The 20,327-nt window shown below is 41.1% G+C and overlaps 5 protein-coding genes across 6 annotated transcripts in view; 1 reads left to right on the top strand and 4 right to left on the bottom strand.

The window, feature by feature from the left end:
* Positions 1-208: 208 nt before the first annotated feature.
* Positions 209-1,403, bottom strand: LOC134185788 (uncharacterized). The gene is made up of 2 exons (XM_062653665.1): positions 1,286-1,403; positions 209-1,213 (listed from the first exon to the last, which is right to left on the bottom strand). The coding sequence occupies exons 1-2, from the start codon at positions 1,400-1,402 to the stop codon at positions 557-559; spliced, it is 774 nt and encodes a 257-aa protein (XP_062509649.1). The 5' UTR covers position 1,403; the 3' UTR covers positions 209-556.
* Positions 1,404-1,493: 90 nt separating this feature from the next.
* LOC134185533 (WD repeat-containing protein 70-like) lies at positions 1,494-9,052 on the bottom strand. The gene is made up of 21 exons (XM_062653341.1): positions 9,013-9,052; positions 8,920-8,952; positions 8,739-8,849; positions 8,247-8,281; positions 8,040-8,186; positions 6,248-6,310; positions 6,119-6,181; positions 5,984-6,054; positions 5,725-5,878; positions 5,202-5,278; positions 5,005-5,143; positions 4,904-4,942; positions 3,935-4,119; positions 3,810-3,876; positions 3,390-3,461; positions 3,229-3,329; positions 3,089-3,168; positions 2,248-2,361; positions 2,065-2,186; positions 1,896-1,939; positions 1,494-1,836 (listed from the first exon to the last, which is right to left on the bottom strand). The coding sequence occupies exons 1-21, from the start codon at positions 9,038-9,040 to the stop codon at positions 1,716-1,718; spliced, it is 1,866 nt and encodes a 621-aa protein (XP_062509325.1). The 5' UTR covers positions 9,041-9,052; the 3' UTR covers positions 1,494-1,715.
* A 1,120-nt stretch (positions 9,053-10,172) lies between these two features.
* Positions 10,173-13,603, top strand: LOC134185858 (MFS-type transporter SLC18B1-like). 2 transcript variants are annotated; one of them, XM_062653741.1, is made up of 2 exons: positions 10,173-10,265; positions 12,125-13,603. In XM_062653741.1, the coding sequence occupies exon 2, from the start codon at positions 12,158-12,160 to the stop codon at positions 13,505-13,507; it is 1,350 nt and encodes a 449-aa protein (XP_062509725.1). In that variant the 5' UTR covers positions 10,173-10,265; positions 12,125-12,157; the 3' UTR covers positions 13,508-13,603. The 2 variants fall into 2 exon arrangements, with proteins under 2 accessions (XP_062509725.1, XP_062509726.1); XM_062653742.1 differs by lacking the exon at positions 10,173-10,265 and adding an exon at positions 10,457-10,539.
* A 2,334-nt stretch (positions 13,604-15,937) lies between these two features.
* LOC134185681 (uncharacterized) lies at positions 15,938-18,501 on the bottom strand. Its single transcript, XM_062653532.1, has 7 exons — positions 18,360-18,501; positions 18,217-18,295; positions 18,105-18,134; positions 16,688-16,714; positions 16,572-16,616; positions 16,470-16,509; positions 15,938-16,405 (listed from the first exon to the last, which is right to left on the bottom strand). Exons 1-7 carry the CDS (start codon positions 18,410-18,412, stop codon positions 16,113-16,115), a joined length of 567 nt encoding a protein of 188 aa, XP_062509516.1. The 5' UTR covers positions 18,413-18,501; the 3' UTR covers positions 15,938-16,112.
* Positions 18,502-19,867: 1,366 nt separating this feature from the next.
* LOC134185718 (pyridoxal phosphate homeostasis protein-like) overlaps positions 19,868-20,327 on the bottom strand; it is a 3,645-nt gene continuing 3,185 nt past the window's right edge. The window contains exons 7-8 of the mRNA XM_062653583.1: positions 20,134-20,232; positions 19,868-20,070 (exon numbers count right to left, since the gene is read on the bottom strand). Of these exons, the coding sequence (XP_062509567.1) occupies positions 20,014-20,070; positions 20,134-20,232 (156 nt within the window). The 3' untranslated portion in view covers positions 19,868-20,013. The remainder of the gene's footprint in view (positions 20,071-20,133; positions 20,233-20,327) is intronic.

Below are 20,327 nucleotides of genomic sequence, written 5' to 3'. Positions count from 1 at the left end.
CACCTTTTTAAGTAGTACTTTCATTCAAATATAATGAAACATAAACTCTACTTCAACAAGGCAAAAATCTGTTTTGCATTGGACATGCACACACAAGGCATACGAACAGCAGTAATATCTTTGTACATGTATTATAATTATTATTATTACAGTCAGACCTCATTATTCCAAAACTCGATAATCCAACACCCTTACTTTCCGACACGTGTGAACCCAATTTGCATGGTCACTGTGTAGTTGTTATTAATAATCCGACAGTCGCATTTGTACAACAGAAACTCACGGGATAAATGTAGTCAGAATAACAAGGTCTGACTGTAATCATAAGCTAAAGTAATTTGTCTAGCACAATTACTAGACTTACAAGTGCAACATGTAATTTGACTAAAGTCAAGCTCAATTTTGACCCTTCAGCACAACCTTTCTGCATGCAACAATTCAAGGCTTGTACCCAGATACATACATTAGTGTCACAACCACGTTGATAAACAACATTTCACATTTAATAGCTATAAATTTGCTCTAGATTTCATTTAGTAAGTACTTGAAGTTGAAATTACCGTGAATGCTCTCTATTCCACTTGATGCAGTCAACAAGTTTTATGCCTGAACCACCAAATATATCGAGTGCGCTTCCAAACGTAACATCGACTCTCCCATTAGACAAACGATCGACGAGGTCCAAGTCTTCTATTCGCCTTCCTCCTCCCGCATACGTACAAGGTAGTGGAGACCACGATGCAAGCATTTTGACGAGACGCTCGTCTATCCCACAGCACAATCCTTCCACATCAGCCGCATGGATCAGAAATTCGGAACAAAATCTTGCAACACGATGAAGACTCTCGCCATTCAACTGCATGTCGGTTAAAGTCTGCCACTTATTAATAGCAACCGTCCAGCCATCACCAGTACATCTGCAACTCAAGTCTACTACCAAACGATCGCGTCCTATTAAACTTGAAATCTCAGCAAGTCTCTCGATAGAGAATGTGCAATTAGGAAAAAGCCAAGAAGTCACAATTAGTTTCTCGGCTCCTGCTTCTAGCCATTCGGCTGCATTCGATGAATTAATACTTCCACCTAGTTGCAAACCTCCTGGCCAAGCTTGCAACGCTGCTCGAGCTGCAGCATCATTTCCATCACCCAGTTTAATCACGTGACCTCCTAATAGCTCGTGCTGTCGATAAAGTTCAACAAAAGCACTGGCATCCTAGAAAATATAGTAAGATTAGTATAGTATATGCATTTGAACGTCGATTGATAAAAGACATAGGTCGGTGACCTGGTTGGACACAAAATTCGTCTTCAATTCGATTTCGCTGTCGGTTAATGTACCGCCAACAATTTGTTTCACACGCCCTTGATGTAGGTCGATGCAAGGACGAAATTTTGTAGACATCACGTGACGGCTGGTTTTGTATGTGGTCACTTGCGAAACGTCATCGTTTCCGGAGTAGGCGTTGGTTCCACATGCGTGCGCACAGACAGTATGCCGATAAATAAAGAACAGATTTATTTAGAGAGAAATTCATTGCATGGTATCATCAAACAATTATGTTTATTTGACGTTAGTATATCTACACCTAATACCTAGCTCTCGAAATCATCATCACCAGTAACTACATGTACAAATAACTGTGGATACAGTAAGCTAATAAAAGCCTTCATGAACCACCATGTGACAGTTGAGCAAGAAGCACAGTCAATCACATTCACATTGGCTTGAGAGGATCGTGTCCCCTCGCTTCGGAATCCTTCAACAAACGAGCCTTAGATTTTGTGGGATCAAAGTCTTCTGCTTCAGGATCACGATAGAGAATATGAGGTTGAGTTCTAAACAACCACATAGAAATGCAACTTGAACATATCAAAATTGGTCAGTAAATCCATACTTTGCATATGCTGGACCAAACCAGAACGGATCAGCTGCAGCTGCCTATGAACAGCAGTCATTATTACCACAGATTGTAATTAATTAACAATACACACACACACACACACACACACACACACACACACACACACACACACACACACACACACACACACACACACACACACCTCTGCATGTTTCAGAAGAGCCTCACGAGGATCCTCCTTGTCGATTCGTCGTTTCACTGCCATTTGTTTCACCATGTATGCTGCAAGACTCTTACCACCACCACTGGTGCGACCCTGCTTGCCTGTTAATCACAAACACTCGTAAACATAACATACCTCGTTACATCAACACAAATGTCCCACCTCGTTCTAGCGGGGGATCTGGTTTTCTCGATTTCACTGGATCACTTCTGTCAATCTCCAGTTTTCGTTTGGTCGGTAATGCACGAGGTATACGATACAGCGGCAGTGAGTATGCTGAAACACAATTGAGACATTGAAAAAATGTCAACCATTTGCTCATTCATCACACGTGGAATGCTAATCCATTAAGTATAAATGAGAATCGACTACCCAACTCACTATTACATTAAATTAGACAGCATCTGCAGTATCTATTATATGACTAGTTTTGGCATTACAATACAATACACTGCATTTACACTCTATGACTAGCAAACACATTGTATACAGTAAGCTATTCAATTGTAAAGCCCTTTTCACACTTGAAGCACATCAAACTGCATTCAATCCACTTGGAAATGTGAATTGCATGCGCATTCAATGCGCATTGACCTAAATCACACTAAGAAAACGCAATCCACGTAGACGTCGTAAACATGCCTACCCGTGTAACATGCATTAGAATCTGCAGTCAGCATGACTGTCAGTCTCTCTGCAAAGATATAGTTCTCATCTTTGGTTACAGTATGTCCATCTATGCCATAAGCACAAGATAGAAAGGGAACATAGATTTACAGCTGCCTACCAACATGAAGAGCTGCGTGGGTAGGCTTGTGCCACATGCAACCTCCGATGTGCATTAAATCCACTTCAAACCACCTCTGTATGTGGTTTGAGCAAATGCGGTTTGACAGCCAATGTGCATTCAAGGTGCTTTGGAGTCCGTGTAGTGTGAAAAGGTCTTAAAACACAACTGTTGGTCACATCGACATTTTATGAAACCAGTGCAATGTGAACGTACGTGTGATAATATCCTTATTTACATGGACGACATCTAGAGGACTCGACCGCCGAACATTGGCCAAACTCAACTTTGCACCTCTGTACAAAATTACAACCGTCACCAATTCGGTTACCGAAACAATGATAAAGTATCAAAACCTTGCACTGTACTTTGGATTGTACATCACCTTCACTTTTCCATTACTGCACGACAAGATAATCTGATTGATCCTTGGATGCCAGAGTGAGCAAATAGCACTCTGTCACAAATGACATGTCGCTACTTGAATTAATTAATTTTGAAATAAAGACTGCCTTACTGCGTCGTCGACACCAATTTCCATGACTTTGTCAAATGTGTCACGTTCAAAGAAAGCAAGTGCACTGCCACCCTACACAAACAAACAGAAAGTAAACAACCAAAACATGTTGGCAGATTTAATAAAACTAAAAAATTATGACAATAAAATTAGACTAGTTGTTATTAATGACTCTTTACTACCATTAATTTATAATGTTAAAACTTTTACAAATGCATGCACAACACCCAACACATGTACGCAAGCACACACACACACACACACACACACACACACACACACACACCACACACACACACACACACACACACACACACACACACACACACACACACACACACACACACACACACAGGTACTATTCAACATTCAAATAGAAATGTCAACTAAATTTCTACCACAAAATAAACCTCATACTACCTCTCCTTTCTTCGCAGATGTTCCTGTAATAATCATTTTCTCATCTGGACTAAACGAGCAACTAGTCCTAAAAATCAATAAAAATAAAAAACAGCAATAACACTATAATTATTTATAAACCAAACGTGGGATATATGTTAAGTAGGTCTTGTGCTACGTTCAACGGCGTCTTAAATTTTCTAATATCCCACAGCTTCATTGTGTCATCCCCTCCACGTGATACAAGTGTCTGACAATCATGGGTGAACATCAGACATGTCGTCTCACTGCCATTGCTATGTGCAGCAGGTTGCGACATGCTTGGTCTAATCTGCAAAACAAAGAATAAACTCTAGAGCAAGTACACTATTGAATACATATAGCAAACCCATTGTGCAAGCCAACAAATATTGTTTATTGTAATACATAAATCCCAAAATATAAATTTTCAATTTTGGTGTCTTCGTAATCTGTAAGTAATCAAGTTACAATGTCTAAAAACTCCATCATGCAAACGATCTACTCATAGCAAGAAGATGACCAACGATATAGATGATAAAATGCTGTGTGAAACTTGACAAACAGTTGCAATGGCATGTTGCAAAATGGTCATGTCTTGGCTCTGTGTATCAAGTCGTAAAGCAATGAGTATGCAAAGCAGCACATGGAATCATTGAAAGGATAATTACAGATTTAAAGTATGTAATTTAATGTAATATAAATTAATGTGATATAATTTAATGTATTATAATTTAATGTAATATAAATTAATGTAATATAATTTAATGTATTATCATTTAATGTAATATAATTTAATGTAATATAATTTAATGTAATGTTGTCAAATGACTACACTTAAATTATATCCTGTCATTTTCCATAAGGAACATTAACAATATTAGCAAGACACAACCTTGACTACAGCCTTATAGTGCGTATAGAAATTAATAAAACTATAAAAAATATAAGGTGTGGCCTAGTACTTGTGAAAACAGATATCATCTTGCCACAGGAGGCAACTAAAATTTGTTTCCACAAGTTATGTACAGTCAATGACCCATCAGGCCAACACTGTGGTTAGTTATGTAGTCAGACTCCTGACTCGTCATACTTACATAAGGCCCATTGTCCTTCCAAATGTGAATACTTCCATCCTATCTCAGAAGACACGCTATAACAAGATTTGTGATGCAACGAGACAGCAAGTTTCATCAACCTGACAAGCTCCTGCAAAGTACTGTCCGTCTCTTGTATAGCAGCAGGTATTGACTGGAATACGGCGACCTTGCTTTGTCCTGGCCTTAATCACTTGCTTCTGTCTGGTGGAATCATCGACTGACCAGATTCTGAGAGTCCTACAGTAAACAAGCAATTAAAATGTGTGAAAGCGACATTACATCCATAACAACTTACCCGTCTTCTGAGCAAGTTAGAAATTTCTCCCTGACTTTAGGATGCCACACAGCACCATACAACATGGCCACATGACCCTACACCCATTCAGATTGTGTCACACGTATAATCTAGACTTACTGAGTACTTAATTAACAGAACCAACCCAGCACATCAAAATAATGACTATTATCGAGACTATCATGTCAGACACAGACAGTCACATCTTTCTACTGAATACAAATCCACACCTGCATACATACGTACACTTGTTTGCATACCATTCACACACACACACACACACACACACACACACACACACACACACACGCATGCATGCACGCACACACACACATGCACACACACACACACACAAACACACACACACACATACACACGCACACAAACACACACACACACACACACACACACACACACACAAGAAGACAACAACAACAACATTAACAGCAACAGCAACAACAAATGCAACACTAACAACAAATTCACAAACCCATTAAACAGCAAAATCACAAACTCCTAATACCTTCGTCATTGCCATATCGGATAGATACTGATCACCTTTTATACACTCTAGTAGCTCAAACCCATCACGATCAAACACCTTAGCCTTTGCATTTCCAGTCGCTACCAAGATCATATCACCAGTAATGCTGTACTGAAGAGATCGAACTTGATGTCTAATCCAAAAAATCAGTAAACAACACACAAACTACTATGCCTAGTCAAGTACAAACATAACACACATGTAAGTCAAGCATGCAATATCAAGTTATGTATAATACCCTTCATGAGGCATAATCGTTCTGAATGACCTCATTCCAGCATCCATAGCAGCAAAATCCCAAAATCGCACCTACAACATAAACCAGCATTCATATGTAGATAAATCACTATACTCTAGTAATTTACTCTGAAACCTCAAAGTCATAACTGCCGGTAACAAGTCGAGCTCCTGCAGGATCGAGTGCTAAAGCAGACACCTGATAGAGTGAGAACAAAGATGAAGCTACGGTAACGTGTAGCAATCTGGAATGCAGACAGCTTACAACTCTTGACCCGTGTTCTAGAGTCACCTCGTGAGTGATGGGAAACTGTTGATCTGCATTGTCCTGCAATAGCATTAGCAATTTCACCCAATCAAGCCACTTCATTGCACTCAAAGTCTATACCCCACATAAAGCTTCTTATTTATTTATTTATTTATTTATTGTTTATTTATTTCCTTATTTATTTATTTATTTATTTATTTATATTTACTTAATTATGAGCAGCAAAGTGTCTTCTAAATTCCAAACATTGACTAATCAAAATTAAGAGTTATTTGCCAACGATTACATAACTTAATGGAGCAGTTGTCTGTGAAACTATGGCAATATAATGCCAAACCTTTATATAGTAGACTGAACTTAGACTTTTATGTGTGGAATTTTCCTGTAATTGCACAGTAGTTAGGGTTGGGGCAAGGTTGTTGGGTAGTTAGGGTGTACGCAGTTGATATAAGATAAAATATAAAATGTCAAAATACATCAATTACATATTGCAGATCATGTAGCATAGCCATAACCCTAGGAAGTAAAATTGTGTTGTAAATTTTGAAGTCGCGATTTGAGACGTCGAAATACAATATCACAAATAATGAATGTGATATCAATGCAATACAAATTATTAGTCACGATGTTTATCTCATTCAAATCTATAATATAGGTCATCCGCAAGTATCCATCACTGTGTTAGTGACAAACAATTAATCACTGTTTGCTACACTACACATGTTAGTTCCCAGTTAGTAACAGTGTTCTAGTCAGAATTTTGCCAACCATCAATATGACATCATCAAATATAATTACGTCAAACAATGACGTCATCAATTTTAAAATGTTGACATATTTGGTGATAACATCATAATTTTACTTTATCTTTCTCGTAATTGTATTAGGTAGAGTCTGATGCATGTATATTAATTAATTTAGTTACAGCATGATCGTTGGACTATGCAATATACATGTAATTCCCACTTAGAACTTGTCGAATAAACCTCATTGTGAACATAACCTTGTTGAACACAGACAGACAAATAATACACTAGATTATTACAATAACAAGTTGACTTAACTTTATTAAAACTGGGATTGTGAGCTGAGCTTTAAAAGAGTAAATTGTACATATATAGGTTGGCTACTGTGCCGTCAAACTTAATTACATGAATAGTATTTAATGAATAGTATTTAATGAATAGTATTTAATTGACAGTATTTAATGAACAGTATTTAATGAATAGTATAGGGATACTAAGGTATAGCTACACCTTCTGACCATTTATCCTTTCTTGACCACAACTAAGACGCTACGTTTGCAGTAGTCTAGCGTAATCGTGTATAAAATCCATACAAAGCTCTGAGAATTTGTAACTGCAAGCGTGCTTTATGAGAGATTGCTTTGATCACTACGTTTTTATAACCATAACACAAAGAGACCACACCACGCCCAAAGATGTTAGATGTCATGAGATTGCTCTGTAGTAATGTCTGGACCATCAAGGCCAATAAAGGTAAATGTTCTAAATGTAGATCCACAATGGATCTTGTAGGAAGACATCCCACACTATGTGTGGTAAGGCCATCCAATTTTGTTCTCAACCGTCAATAATTACTGTTTTCCCCTCCCAAAACGTTCCTTCCTTGTCCCAACCATCGAAACGACGATACTGGCGAGAACAGTGAGTAATATACCAAAACGTGTATTGGTATATTACTTACAACAAACCGTATTGTAAAGTAATAGACAGACAAGCATGCAAGTAAGATACAACACAGTAATGTATTTAGTGCTAATTCTTACACTATCTAGGTCTTCTCCCATGTCATCTTCACTGTTGACATTGTCGTCACTGCCGATGACATCTTCGTTGTTTATGGAATCAATACTATTTAGTCTTGATGCCATGATTTCATCTTGTGACCGTTCTTGTTCTTCATCTTCGTTCATCTAGCCGTGTTGTTTCACATTAGATACAATAACAATCATTTTACTAGCAAGAAAGATAACCTGAGATGGAGAATCTTTGGATTCAATATTACTGCCTATTAAGAGAGGTTTAGATTGAGATAGTTCATTACTAAATTAGCCAAATAAGTGACCACTGACAAGACCATGACAACACACATGGATGCGCGCGCACATATATGTGCACTTACAGACAAACAGACAGAGACAGACAAACAGACAGACAGACAGACAAACACACAGACACATGCATGCACACACAGAAACAGACAGACAGACAGGCAGGCAGGCGCACGCACGCACACGCACACACACACACACACACACACACACACACACACACACACACACACACACACACACACACACACACACACACACAAATTAGAAAAAGACAGTCAGTCACCCAGCCAGTAATGTTTGCAACCAGTCAGGTACAATTACACTCACAGCAAACTAGACAAACAGATGATGCCACGCTTATCCACAGTGCTTACGACCACAACAGCCTATCTAACGAGACCAGGTACTGACCGGTATCCGCACTTTGATGTGAACCAACATTCGACGCCATCAGCTCTCTTGCCGTTCTACGAGTTTTCTCAAACATAGCCTCCACGTCAAACTTTCGTGGACCCTTTTTACCTTCAAGCATACACATGAGGTACAGTATAGCACATGCGTGTACTACAACAGAGTCTCAGGAGGCACTTACCGAAACCCTCGAATCCCATTATGGAGGCAAGATCTGAATTAAAATATAATACTATCCCGCAATATTGAAAGAAAACTAAGAGGAGCGGCTGACCTGCTGAACTGTTGTCATCGTCCTCCATTGTTGTCCTAAATTTGTTAATATCAAATATCTCGCTATTGGTTGTAGCCTCGGTACACTCCAGACTGCACCCACTCTCCTCCCATCACGTGCAGAAATTGTACTTGACTAAATTAGTTAAATTAGTACTGCAAAATTGGTTGCAGTACTAAACCTGCTAAAACACGTGAAGCACGCGCGAGGAGAGGACTGGGTACGAGTCTACGATACACATAGCCTGATACACGTCTAGCAGTTTGTATTAGTGGTAGATGTTATATCAAGGTAATAAATTATTGCGAGAGTATCTAGGTTTGTAGATTCTAAGCTAATTTCGTGCAGCGTGTAAGTACGAGGCTTTGTAAGAGTCACGTGACTTTGCCAGTGGCAAAGGGCTTGACGGATCCAGCCTCTCCAAAATTGAAATCACGCTACGCCGGTCAGCTTTCCAGCAAATTGGAGAATCTAAAAAATTAATTAATTAACTAGTTGTATGATATCCGTAGGCGCCTCGCGTTGGTGAGTACAGTATATACTAGCACGTTCAACGGAGTTTTCTGACCGCCTACTGAAACGCTGCGTCCTAGCTAGACAATACGTATTTGTTGAAACCCTGTTATGGTAGTAAACATTCAAACTTTCTAGTAGTCTTGATTACGTACTAGCTAGGCTGTTAGAGGTAGTCGTCGTCTCGCGATCGTGATCGAGACAGTTGAAATGTACAGTGGTGTGGTATTTACTGACATAGAAATTGATATCTGCAAGCATTGACGATCAACAGGGTTAGATCGATGCAGTAAAGTGTAGTAAAGGATTGATCATAGTACGGGACATGTGAATAGAGTTGACTGTAGGTGGCATTCAGCTAACAAAGGTGTTTCTTGGTTGTCAAGTACAGACAACCCCCTAGCTACAATACAAAAGGATGGGGCGAGGGAACTTTAGGAGGCTTTTTTTGCCGTTTGGTCGCTTGCACGAATCGTTCCTAGACTTATTGATCTGTAACCGGACACGGAAACGATTTTTTGAAGTAGGTCTTCTAGTGAAACGTGGTCATACCGAGAGCTCACTATATAGACTACGCCCCTTTCTGTTGTGCGACCGGATTAGAAGCCTCGCTACGTCGGCTTGATTGTGCGCGTGTACATCCGTCTGCGGGAGACAGAGTGCGCAGTCACGATTCGGTGTCACCAATCGTCTCTTTGCTGTGTTACGTTCTCAAGACTAAACGAGAACGTGGAGGAAAGGTACATACTCGTGTAGACTAGTGCCCTAATTATCTAACTGTGTAGACGTTATTCACTAGATACCCTACTCTGGCGGTCTGACGTACCTAGACACGCGTCTCTTGCTAGACTGACTGCAAACTCTGATCCGATAGCCTTCGCAGCTCCACTACCGATATACCTACTGGTAGACAGTGTTTGCTAACTAGAGAAGCAAAAGTACACAAGAAAAGCCTCTCAAATGCCGACCGAATCCGGGGAGGTGGCAACTGTAGCATAGTTTCTCCACGTGACGGTGAGCGTTTCTAGGTGTAGCAGCAGATTTGTTACGACTGTTTTAAGTCTGCTGTTTCCAGTGTAATTTGCAGTCAAGAATTCGTTTCTGGGCCACTTCAACATGTTTTGTCGCCTCGGCGTCCCAGACTTGTATAGCGCGTGAACAGGTTGAGGGAACTAGGCCTGTCATGTAGCATAGCATATTGGATGTCATGGCCCAGGAAATGACTGTGACAGACTTTTCAGACGTAACCAACGAGATTGCAATACATATAGTCAATGTGTTGTCAATGTACGGTGACCTCAATGGCCATGTCACACTCTTTAATTGATACTGTGTCTAAATTATTAGTACCACATGCTGCTTAACACGTTAGAAACCAAAAGTGAAATCATATATTTAATAGATGATGCTAGTACCATAATTAATTGGAAATTTAATTAGAGTTGATAAGGTTGGCGGGCAGGGCATTACCCTGCTAGAATACAAAATTAATAAGTTTAATTTAATAACATTTAATAGATAAAATGACTCTTCTGAATTAGTCTAACTTACGAGTATGCTGCTGAGTTTCTGTTATACTGCGCGTACTTACATGGGGAGAATTAATGATATTTACTGGAAAAATTGAGCTGCCCGCCCCATAATTGCGTCAGAGTTACCAGCACTAGCCAGATATCAATCAACCAGTATATTTCTATGATGAGTTGACACATATGCATCTCATGCATGCAGTTCCGTCAAGAAGGCTAAAGAGTAATGAAGACAAGAAAGTCTGGAAAGGTATCATAAAACAGGTTGTTGGCAAAAAGTGTACATCTAAGATGCAGGACCAAGTGTATTGGAGACTGACACGTTGTTGATTGTACTTGACTTTTTTGTTTGCATGCTAAGAGGGGCCGCTCATCTCACGCAAAAAAACTTTCTAAGACGTATGTACACCTTGATGGCGCACCCCTCTCACTACAGTACTTACCAGAAATTGAAAACGTGCCCAGAATATAATTTTTATTGCTCACAGCTAAGAGTTTTAGTAAATGCCAATGTGCGAAATTGTGGAAGGTCTCCTTTTTTAATTAAGAAGAGAGACGATGTTCGTAGGCGTAGGAACGGGGGTAAGTGTGCCTTCTCAACTTTTCCAGCTGTCAAGTGACCTGCATGCTAGTGTTTAGGGATGCATAACAGACGTAGAGACACTATAGCGTTAGTGTTGGTTTCCTGTTTTTTAGCTATGCATGTAGCATGCATATATACAGTATCTGTCTATCTATCTATCTATAAATCTCTCTCTCTCTCTCCCTCTCTCTCTCCTCTCATATTTTAGTCTAGTTTCATCACTTGGGCAAATTTTGACGCTGAACATGACGAGATGTCAGCAATCTGGTCATTGTCTTAGTACGTTTTATTTAGTGTCCGCATGGATGCCTTTGCTGATGAATACCAACGATTTCCACGACATCCGACGTGGTTTGTATTTGTTTTTTTGGGGTGCTTTATATACTGTCGCGTTTAGTAGTGTTAGTGTTAAAATATCTATATCTATTTAATAATTCATCTAGCAGCTATCACACATCTAGATATACGTTTTTTTTGTCTATCGTAGAAATATCGTTGAGTATCTAGTTAGATATCAAAAATGAACGACGACGGAAATATTCAGAAAGTTGAGGAACGTACTACTCTCTTAGCCTCCGCCGAAGCTTCCACCACCAGCCAAGTGACCTCCAAACGTCGACTCCTACTACTAGCCATCATATGCTTCGTCCGTTTGGCCATGGGGATGTCTTATAGTCTACCAACGGCATTTTACGCGCACGAGACGTATCGTTGGAAGCCACGTGACGAAGGCAGTCTCTATAACGGCATATTGACTGGATGCGCGTCTCCGTTTCTCGTCGTCGGTGGCATTTTCACCGGGCAGGTTGCCATTCATCATAGAAGCAGCAAGTTTATCGTCTGTTGGGCGCTGTTTATGCTGTCTGGGTCAACGCTTATGTTTGGATTTGTGAGTCGCATGACGGAGTTTGTTGAATTCTTTACGTTTTCTCTGCTGCTTAGGATGACGACTGGCTTTGCTATGGGAACTCTGGACTTGGCATCGTTTGCTATTGGCATTTCTACGTTTCCTAGTCGCACTGGTTTGGTGGCCGGGTTTCTTGAGTTGACGTGGGGGGCTGGCATGGCCATTGGCGCTCCGTTTGGAGGATTGCTGCGAGACTATGGAGGGTTTAGCTTACCTTTCTTTGCGCTTGCCGCTATTCAAGCTATCGAGTTTATAACAGCAGCAATGTTCGTTCGTTCAGTGGATAATGATAACTTGAACGAGAATACAGCGACAGGCAACAGCGCGAATTACCCCAATTCAGTACTGAATATTTTGAATTTTTGGGTTGTTCTGACAGCGATTAGTGGGTATCTAACACTTCTTTTTCTTGGTTTTCCCCAAGGTGCTCTCGCGCCGTTTGCAGAGTCGCATCTCGGATTGAAACCGGGCGGAATTGGTTTAGTACTTCTGGTCTCGTCAGGTTGTTACGTCATCATCTCGCCGATTACAGGAAAAGTGACCGAATGGATTGAAGCTCGTTGGTTGGTCGTCGTCGGTCTCGTGACCGGTACCGGAGGATTCCTGCTTATGGGATACGGAGACAAACTGGCAATACAAATTGCAGCTCAAGCGTTGCTAGGAACCGGATCAGGAATAGCTCTACCAGCAAGCTACGTCGTGTATCTTGAACAAACAAAGCAAATGGGATATGACATATGTGAGGAAACGAATAGTGCTGTTTATGTGGTTGCTCTGGTTGCTCAGGCGTCTGGTGAGGCGACAGGATCAGCCGGTGGTGGCCCACTGGCCGCTCTATTCGGATTCTTGGATGTTTGTATTGCCTTTGCCGTTTTGACTGGTAGTTTCTCGTTTGTGTACTTTATAGCGACTATTGTGGACAACATACGCAAGAGACGATCGATATCGAGTGTAAAGAAATAGATATCACAGGGTACTACCGTACCCTGTATGTAGGCGTGGTCGTCTTTTTGTATGCCTAGAAAAAATAGTAAATGAAAACTAAAACTTTTCAAAATCAACGAAATGAAATGTTTGTACATCGTGTGCTATATCTTATTTTCGTTTTGGTCACTAATTGTCTAAACCTACAAAACAGTAGCTAGCCTCGGAGGCCCATGCGCCAATTTTGTTCTCCACGGATATCTCTTTTTGTACGTTAGGTAGGGCTGTGAAACTTGAGAAAACGCTTTAGAATTACCCGAACTCTTCTTTTGGTGACTAGAGAAACCGAAATCAATGCTAATTAACTATAAACTGTGTTTCTTTCAAGCAGATTTGATCCACCGACCGTCATCAACGTTTTGCACAGTTCGGGCCAATCATGGAGCAGTATTTGCGATTGCTTGTCCATGGCAACCAGACACAATGGACGAAGAGCCAATCAGATAGGCCAAACGCGTTTATGAAAGAGTTTACCACCAAAACGGTGTAATTCGATTGGCCATTGTCCGGTCTAGTCGAAATTGTTTGCAATCTACGTCGCACACAGGAGCAAAATTTCATGAGCAAATGGGTGTTGTTTCATGATTGATCCTTTGTTTGATCCTTAGATAAGTCCAAGAGAAAATGTAGAAGTTATACTCCATCTGATCAAAAACAGTTATATATAAATACAAATACAAATACGAATACCGTATACATTATTAATTAACGAAGAACCGCTTAATTAATTAATCATGAAGTAGATCAAGTATGTAACGCTCATAAACCCAAATTGGTTGTGCTTAGTAGTCGTCCTGCATGTCGAACCGTATCTACCGTATACATATGCTATACTCTAGATTCCGTCTGTCTGGATGTCTGGATGGATGTCTGTAACGCGCCGTTCGACACGAGGCTGGTCTCGGATCGTCGCGAAACGCAGCGGCCCGGTCGAGTTCACGGTCCAGTCGGATTTCGCCTGGACTGCCTCCGACGGCCAGAAACGAGACTCCGTCGGCCTGAAATGAGATGCGCCGGAGTTTGTTCAATTACCGGAGCCCACTACAGTCGGCCGCGGGGTGTCACGGAGACGCTTTTGCGTGCGTGCGTGCGTCCGTGTATCACGGATATAGATTGCCACCACCCATAAGGTGGGGTAGTACTGTAGTATCTGGCTGCAAGAAATAAGCCTCGCGCGGGGTTGTAACTATAAGCTATGCATGCTTTGTTCCGGAAACACGAATACTTTTAGCAATGAACGAGGAAACATCCAAAGCGTTAGATCCGTTAAAGGGAAGAAGTAACTTGCGTCGCTATACTTTAGCTACAGGAAGCTGAAGGTTGAGAAGACGAAAGTAGTTGGAAACCGGGCGGCAGCACGAGAACGAGTGGCGGAGTAAAGACGCAGACCTTCCATGCTGTTGAGCAACCAAGCGAGAAATATGGCCTAGAAGGAAGCGCACATGGAGTCCCGCATCTACAACTTGCTCCGTATACATTAATATTATATTACCTATTAATTAATACTAGACTCTCCAAAAGTTTAGGCCTGGTACGCTGCTGATGGGGATGTCGTAGTCTACCAACGGCATATCTTTGGAAGACTTGTGACGAAGGCGGCCTAATCAAAAATATTAGTTACTGCATGGATTCTTGTCTTCCTGTATATGGTCGCCGAGCTATTTCATCGAACAGGTTGCCATCTATCGTCTGTCTGTGCAATCGGAGTCGACGTATTTGTGAGCTACACGACAGCGTTTGTTGAATTCTTTACGTTTTTTCTGCTGCTCGGAAATGGCGACCGGCTTTGCTGAGGGAACTCTGCATGGACGTGCCATCGCTTGCTATTGGGATTTCTACATTTTCTATACATACATGTACTGGTTTGGTGGCTGGGTTTCTTGAGGTCTCTGCGTCGATTAGAGGGGAAAAGTCACCGAATGGATTGAAGTATTGTGTAGCGAACATATATATATATATATATATATATATATATATATATATATATATATATATATATATATAGGCAAGAGTCGATCGATATATCGAGTGGAGAATAAAAGCGCGTGAAGTGCACTATGCATGCATGCATGAGGTAAAATGGTCACGTGCACAGTTCATCAGGAAATAGAATTATTATCATTATTTAGTAGCAAATGTTTGTAGTTCAAGTCTTCTAATTCGGCGCAGCTGTTTCATGCAGCTAGTGACTAGGTAACGTCATGCAGGTTTCTAGATATTGATGGTTGGAATGGGGTACGGAACTCAAAAATTGCATGGCAGTTATAAAGGTCAGCGACTGAGTTCAATTTGTTCTAGTATTTCAATCCTAGTCTAGACGACAGCCTAGAGGTGAAACGGCTCCGTCAGACTGATGAGAGAGAATTCGACAGTCTGCAACATATCGCGTTTGCAATGTGATGCTCTGTGTATAGGCAACCTGACAAACCACATAATCTAAAAGCAAAATGACGTACGTAGTGACAGACTACGAGCGCATGCGCACAGAGGGACCAACATTGTACAACCAAAAACAGCAGCAATGCTAGACAGTCGAGACGGCAAACCTTTTAATTAATTAATTCAATCTTTGCAATGATTGCAATCATTCACCGCAGGCAATCCACACCAGTCGAACGTAAAATAGAAGGGAATTGTTGATGGTCCAAGCCTTCGCTTGAAATCCCGTTTTCGTCACACTTTCAGCACGCGTGTAGACTCGAATATAAGCTCCGTTGCTCGCCTCGACGTCGCCAAGCATCACCTGCACGTTGGGCACTGTAGTAAAGGCACGAGAAAACGTAATACGCTTGACAACAGGCCAACAGACACTCTGGTCTCCTTGACACCATGACGACTCGTACCCATTGCCTCCTGTGCGGAAACTGCCCATGAGACCTGTGCACGTGACCTATGCTAGACAGTGTACACTAACACAAGCTTGGCAGGCATGTATACTGACATGAAGATTTGCTTGCAGCACCGGGATCTCCTTTGGCTCCCTAGAAATTCCCTACATTTAAAAAATGAAACAATGGTGTAAGGAAGTAAGTATGTGATATACCGCGAGACCCCGATCACCGTGGTCTCCTTTCTCGCCTTTCTCACCCTATCCAGTGATTTAGTAGTATTACAATAAAAAATTCAGAAATCTTTCCTAGATGAAGTGGATAATCTTACTTGCGGCCCCATCTTGCCTGGCGAGCCCTTTACAAAAGAAATTAAATTAAAACATTAGAACCACAGTATATTTCACAAAGAATGGAACATGCGCTGCCCGTTTGGCATGCAGCTTCACCGGGCAGAAGGCAGTCATGAAGGTTCTTCTAGCACGATGCATCGAAACGTGCGCACTGCACTGACCACAAGTCAATGTATAGAAACAATTAGACATTTCTGTCAAAATTTGAAACACGCTCTAGAGAGCATGACGCCCATGGTATTCACTGTTCGATAAGTTGATCTGGCATCAACCACCCAGATACTCAGCCAGAATGAAGAAGCACTAGAGTGCTAACCCTCAGATGCTAGCTTATCAAACGTAGTAAGATTACAAATACGTCATGAGCTGAAGGTCACGTGGACGTCACTAGTTAAACACAACTTGTCTAATTAGCTAAACAGCTTGTGTTGTGTTGTTTTAGCAACACTTACCATTTGCAACACTTAGATAATTGGAGGCATCCGCTCTTGCGACAATAAGCGCATGCGCAATAGGCGTAGCGAGTCGTCCAGTCGGTCGGTCGTCACGTGACGGCTGGTGTTACTGTACCCTAGCGCTTCTACGCCTACAATTGCTTCCGTCTATTCATTTCATCGAGAGCGTCCAGAGTAGCAATCCAACCATTATTGTGCATTCTAGCACTTTGTTCAATTTGAACGCCTCACTGTACAGCTAGTGTAATAGATCCAATGAATTACGGCTAGGCATGTCAGTGCAACAAGTTTTAGTATCACATACCACATCGTTGTCTTACCGCTTTTGAAACGGTTGTCACGTTGTTCCCAACTAAACCTTCTGTCTAGAAGGTATAGCTAGATAGATCATACGGATGGGATGTATCTCAAAAGCAACGACCTGCATAGGTACAAGGCGGCGAAGCTGTATGACCGAGCATGCGCAATGGCGGAAGAGCTGGAGCAACTGCCCCCAATTTACAACTTTTACTTTGTAAGCAAACGGTGTATGTACTGTACCCTCAATACTTCATGTACTCCGAGGGTGTCCATTTATGCCCCGCCCCCAACTTGGGAGACGCTCCGTCGCCCCTGCTGTACATGCAGCACAATCGGAAAGAAGACTAAAGACATAAAGATACCTTGCTGTCTACAACTACACAGAGAAAGTTTCATTCGGAATAAATTGCTTTCCCACCACCTAATAGATAAAAACGTGTTCTATATGCTAGAAAAACCTTCCAAACACAATAAAAAATGAAAGAAACCTAACAACAATTGACAGTGAGAACGCGCCTCTTGTAGACCCCACTATGACGCGGCGGGAGAGTCTGGCTGCGCGAGGCTGTCATGCAGCTTCAAAATTTAATTTTAGATCTTGGATTCGCTACAGTTTCAAAACCGTTGAAAGTATACGTACCTTGAGTGCCTTCGTGGTTGGATTGGTCGTCTATACAAGGATTCGTCGATTACCACCAACGTTCATCGTCGACAAAAATAATTTAATTAACTACGTTTGCGTAGCTACTTACATGGTGGAGATACGAAGAGAGTGGAAAGCATACGGTTCCGTCATCCCGGTATGTTTGACCTCTTTGGCACGAACATTGCCTAGACAGATCACAAGGCAATTGCGTATCTAGAGTGACGGCGTAATGTCTAGTTCCGTACGTACACCAGTAGAACTGCCATCAACCAGTAAACACTGAGCATTTCGATGAACGCCATTCCTTCTCGTCTTGTTAATTAACACACTACTGCACTCACTATCTATGCTTCTTCCTGTTCGAAAAATACGGTACACTCTAATAAACCACGCCCAAAATATTAATATCAATTGCTCCATTGTATTCTATTTATTCAAAATTTTATTTTATTCTGCATTCAAATTCTTGTGCAAAACTGTTTGCCTACATGCACAGGGGCGTCAGAACCCTTTTTAGATTGAGGGGGCAAAAACTTTGTATTGGACTGCCGCCATTTTAATTTAACTGAATATGGTTGGTTTGTCATTGATTAATCTGTGACAGAAGTAGCCAGAGCAGCATGGACACACGTGATCACGACAATGTGTTTACCAAGCGAGTCAGTTGCAACACCAACCAATAGTATTTCTACTTGCAAGCAACAAACTTCCAAAGTATTTTCTTCGATCAGTGTCCACTAGTGGAGGGGGGTGATTTCCCCAATCCCGATATTGGAGGGGCAACTGCCCCTCCTGCCCCGGTTTCACTGCCCCTGATGCACAAGCTTGCCCATCCTATCAGCACCATTTGCGCACGCGTTCTTAGCTAAAAATTTCAAAAAAAACCTTGCCAGAAAACATAGGTACCGTAGTCTCTCATGCCAAACTATACACATCGGATGGCTATATGCTTGCCACGTCAACGGTGTATCCAACATGTTCACAAGTCACAAAGATATCTAACTACTGCATGTCTCTATAGTAAGTTACTTTCTTGTTGCCTAGCCAGAAAGCGAGCCAAAACGCCTAGATACATAAATAATCGTTTGTCATAAAGAAGTGGTGACACGTACTGTAAGGGCACCCATAAACGTGCTTCATCAAAATATATGTCATTCTCCTGTGCTTGTATATGCTTTGAAGATATACACCCTCCAAAATTTCGACCCTGGCTTTGCCAGTGCATAGAAGGAAGACATGCCTCTGTAAGAAACCAATGACCAAAAATACACTAGGATGTGAACACTAGATAACAAGCAAAATATTGCAAGACAACTGCTGCAGACTGTGAGTAAAACTTTGTTGTCCATTTGTGAAATCAGATTAATATCTGGCTCTTGTTGTTGCCTCATGCCATTCTGTACATAACATAATGTTACTGCTTGCAATACAGGTAGCAATAAAATCTGCTGAGCTGATTTCAATGCATCCAAACTTTCATCAGCCCAAGAATTAGCAATTTACGTAGCCATTGTAATTAATTATTAAATCAAAAATGTGTAATATCAACGGCATACGCTGACAAGGCTCTCAGTAATCATGATCATAGCTGGTAATCATTTCTGATAGAAAAGATAGTGAGAGGTCAATCTTTGTCATAGCTATCACCTGTTTCTCGTCAGGCCTCTAAACAATTATAATCTTGCCGAAACATCTAGTCTTAATTGGTTCTGACACAAGGGTTGGGCAAGGTCGACAGATATCAATATACAATTTCTCACATTTATTGTCAACTGCCTATAATGACACACGCTGGCAACATTATTTTAATTAATTAACAAACACACTACCGCATCAAGTGTTACTAGTATACTACAGAGCTTCAGACTAGCAATAATTAGCAGCAGGCCTTGAGCAATCGCTATCATCGAGCTCCAAATATGGTGCTGCCAATACGAACATTTGTGCTTCCCGCATCGATCTGACACAAGCAAATATAAATTATTTAAACACAAGACCTGCATAACTCATATACTGTACTGACTGCATGGTCATAGTCGGCAGACATTCCCATACTGACTTCGAGGTCTTCAACAGGGATACCCAGTTTCTCACTCACAGTATGATGACATTGAATGAGGCTCTAACATGCAAAAGGAATGGTAATTAAATATCAAATAAAGTTAAAGTGTGCTTGTTGTGTCAATAAAGCGTACGACATAAATACTAGCAAAATTG

The sequence above is a fragment of the Corticium candelabrum genome, chromosome 10, assembly GCF_963422355.1.
Source record: "Corticium candelabrum chromosome 10, ooCorCand1.1, whole genome shotgun sequence".
Lineage (NCBI taxonomy): Eukaryota > Metazoa > Porifera > Homoscleromorpha > Homosclerophorida > Plakinidae > Corticium > Corticium candelabrum.
This window is presented reverse-complemented; position numbering and strand designations above follow the sequence as displayed.

Coding starts and splice junctions, on each gene's coding strand:
- LOC134185788 (XM_062653665.1), bottom strand. CDS start 1,402: ATGTCTACAAAATTTCGTCCTTGCATCGACCTACATCAAGGGCGTGTG. Junction 1,214..1,285: donor CGAATTTTGTGTCCAACCAG/GTCACCGACCTA, acceptor TATATTTTCTAG/GATGCCAGTGCTTTTGTTGA.
- LOC134185533 (XM_062653341.1), bottom strand. CDS start 9,040: ATGGAGGACGATGACAACAGTTCAGCAG. Junction 4,120..4,903: donor GGAAGGACAATGGGCCTTAT/GTAAGTATGACG, acceptor TTTGTTTTGCAG/ATTAGACCAAGCATGTCGCA. Junction 3,169..3,228: donor AATCCAAAGTACAGTGCAAG/GTTTTGATACTT, acceptor AATTTTGTACAG/AGGTGCAAAGTTGAGTTTGG.
- LOC134185858 (XM_062653741.1), top strand. CDS start 12,158: ATGAACGACGACGGAAATATTCAGAAAGTTGAGGAACGTACTACTCTC.
- LOC134185681 (XM_062653532.1), bottom strand. CDS start 18,412: ATGGCGTTCATCGAAATGCTCAGTGTTTACTGGTTGATGGCAGTTCTA. Junction 18,135..18,216: donor TCTCTTCGTATCTCCACCAT/GTAAGTAGCTAC, acceptor ATCCTTGTATAG/ACGACCAATCCAACCACGAA. Junction 16,715..18,104: donor CAACCACGAAGGCACTCAAG/GTACGTATACTT, acceptor TCTTTTGTAAAG/GGCTCGCCAGGCAAGATGGG.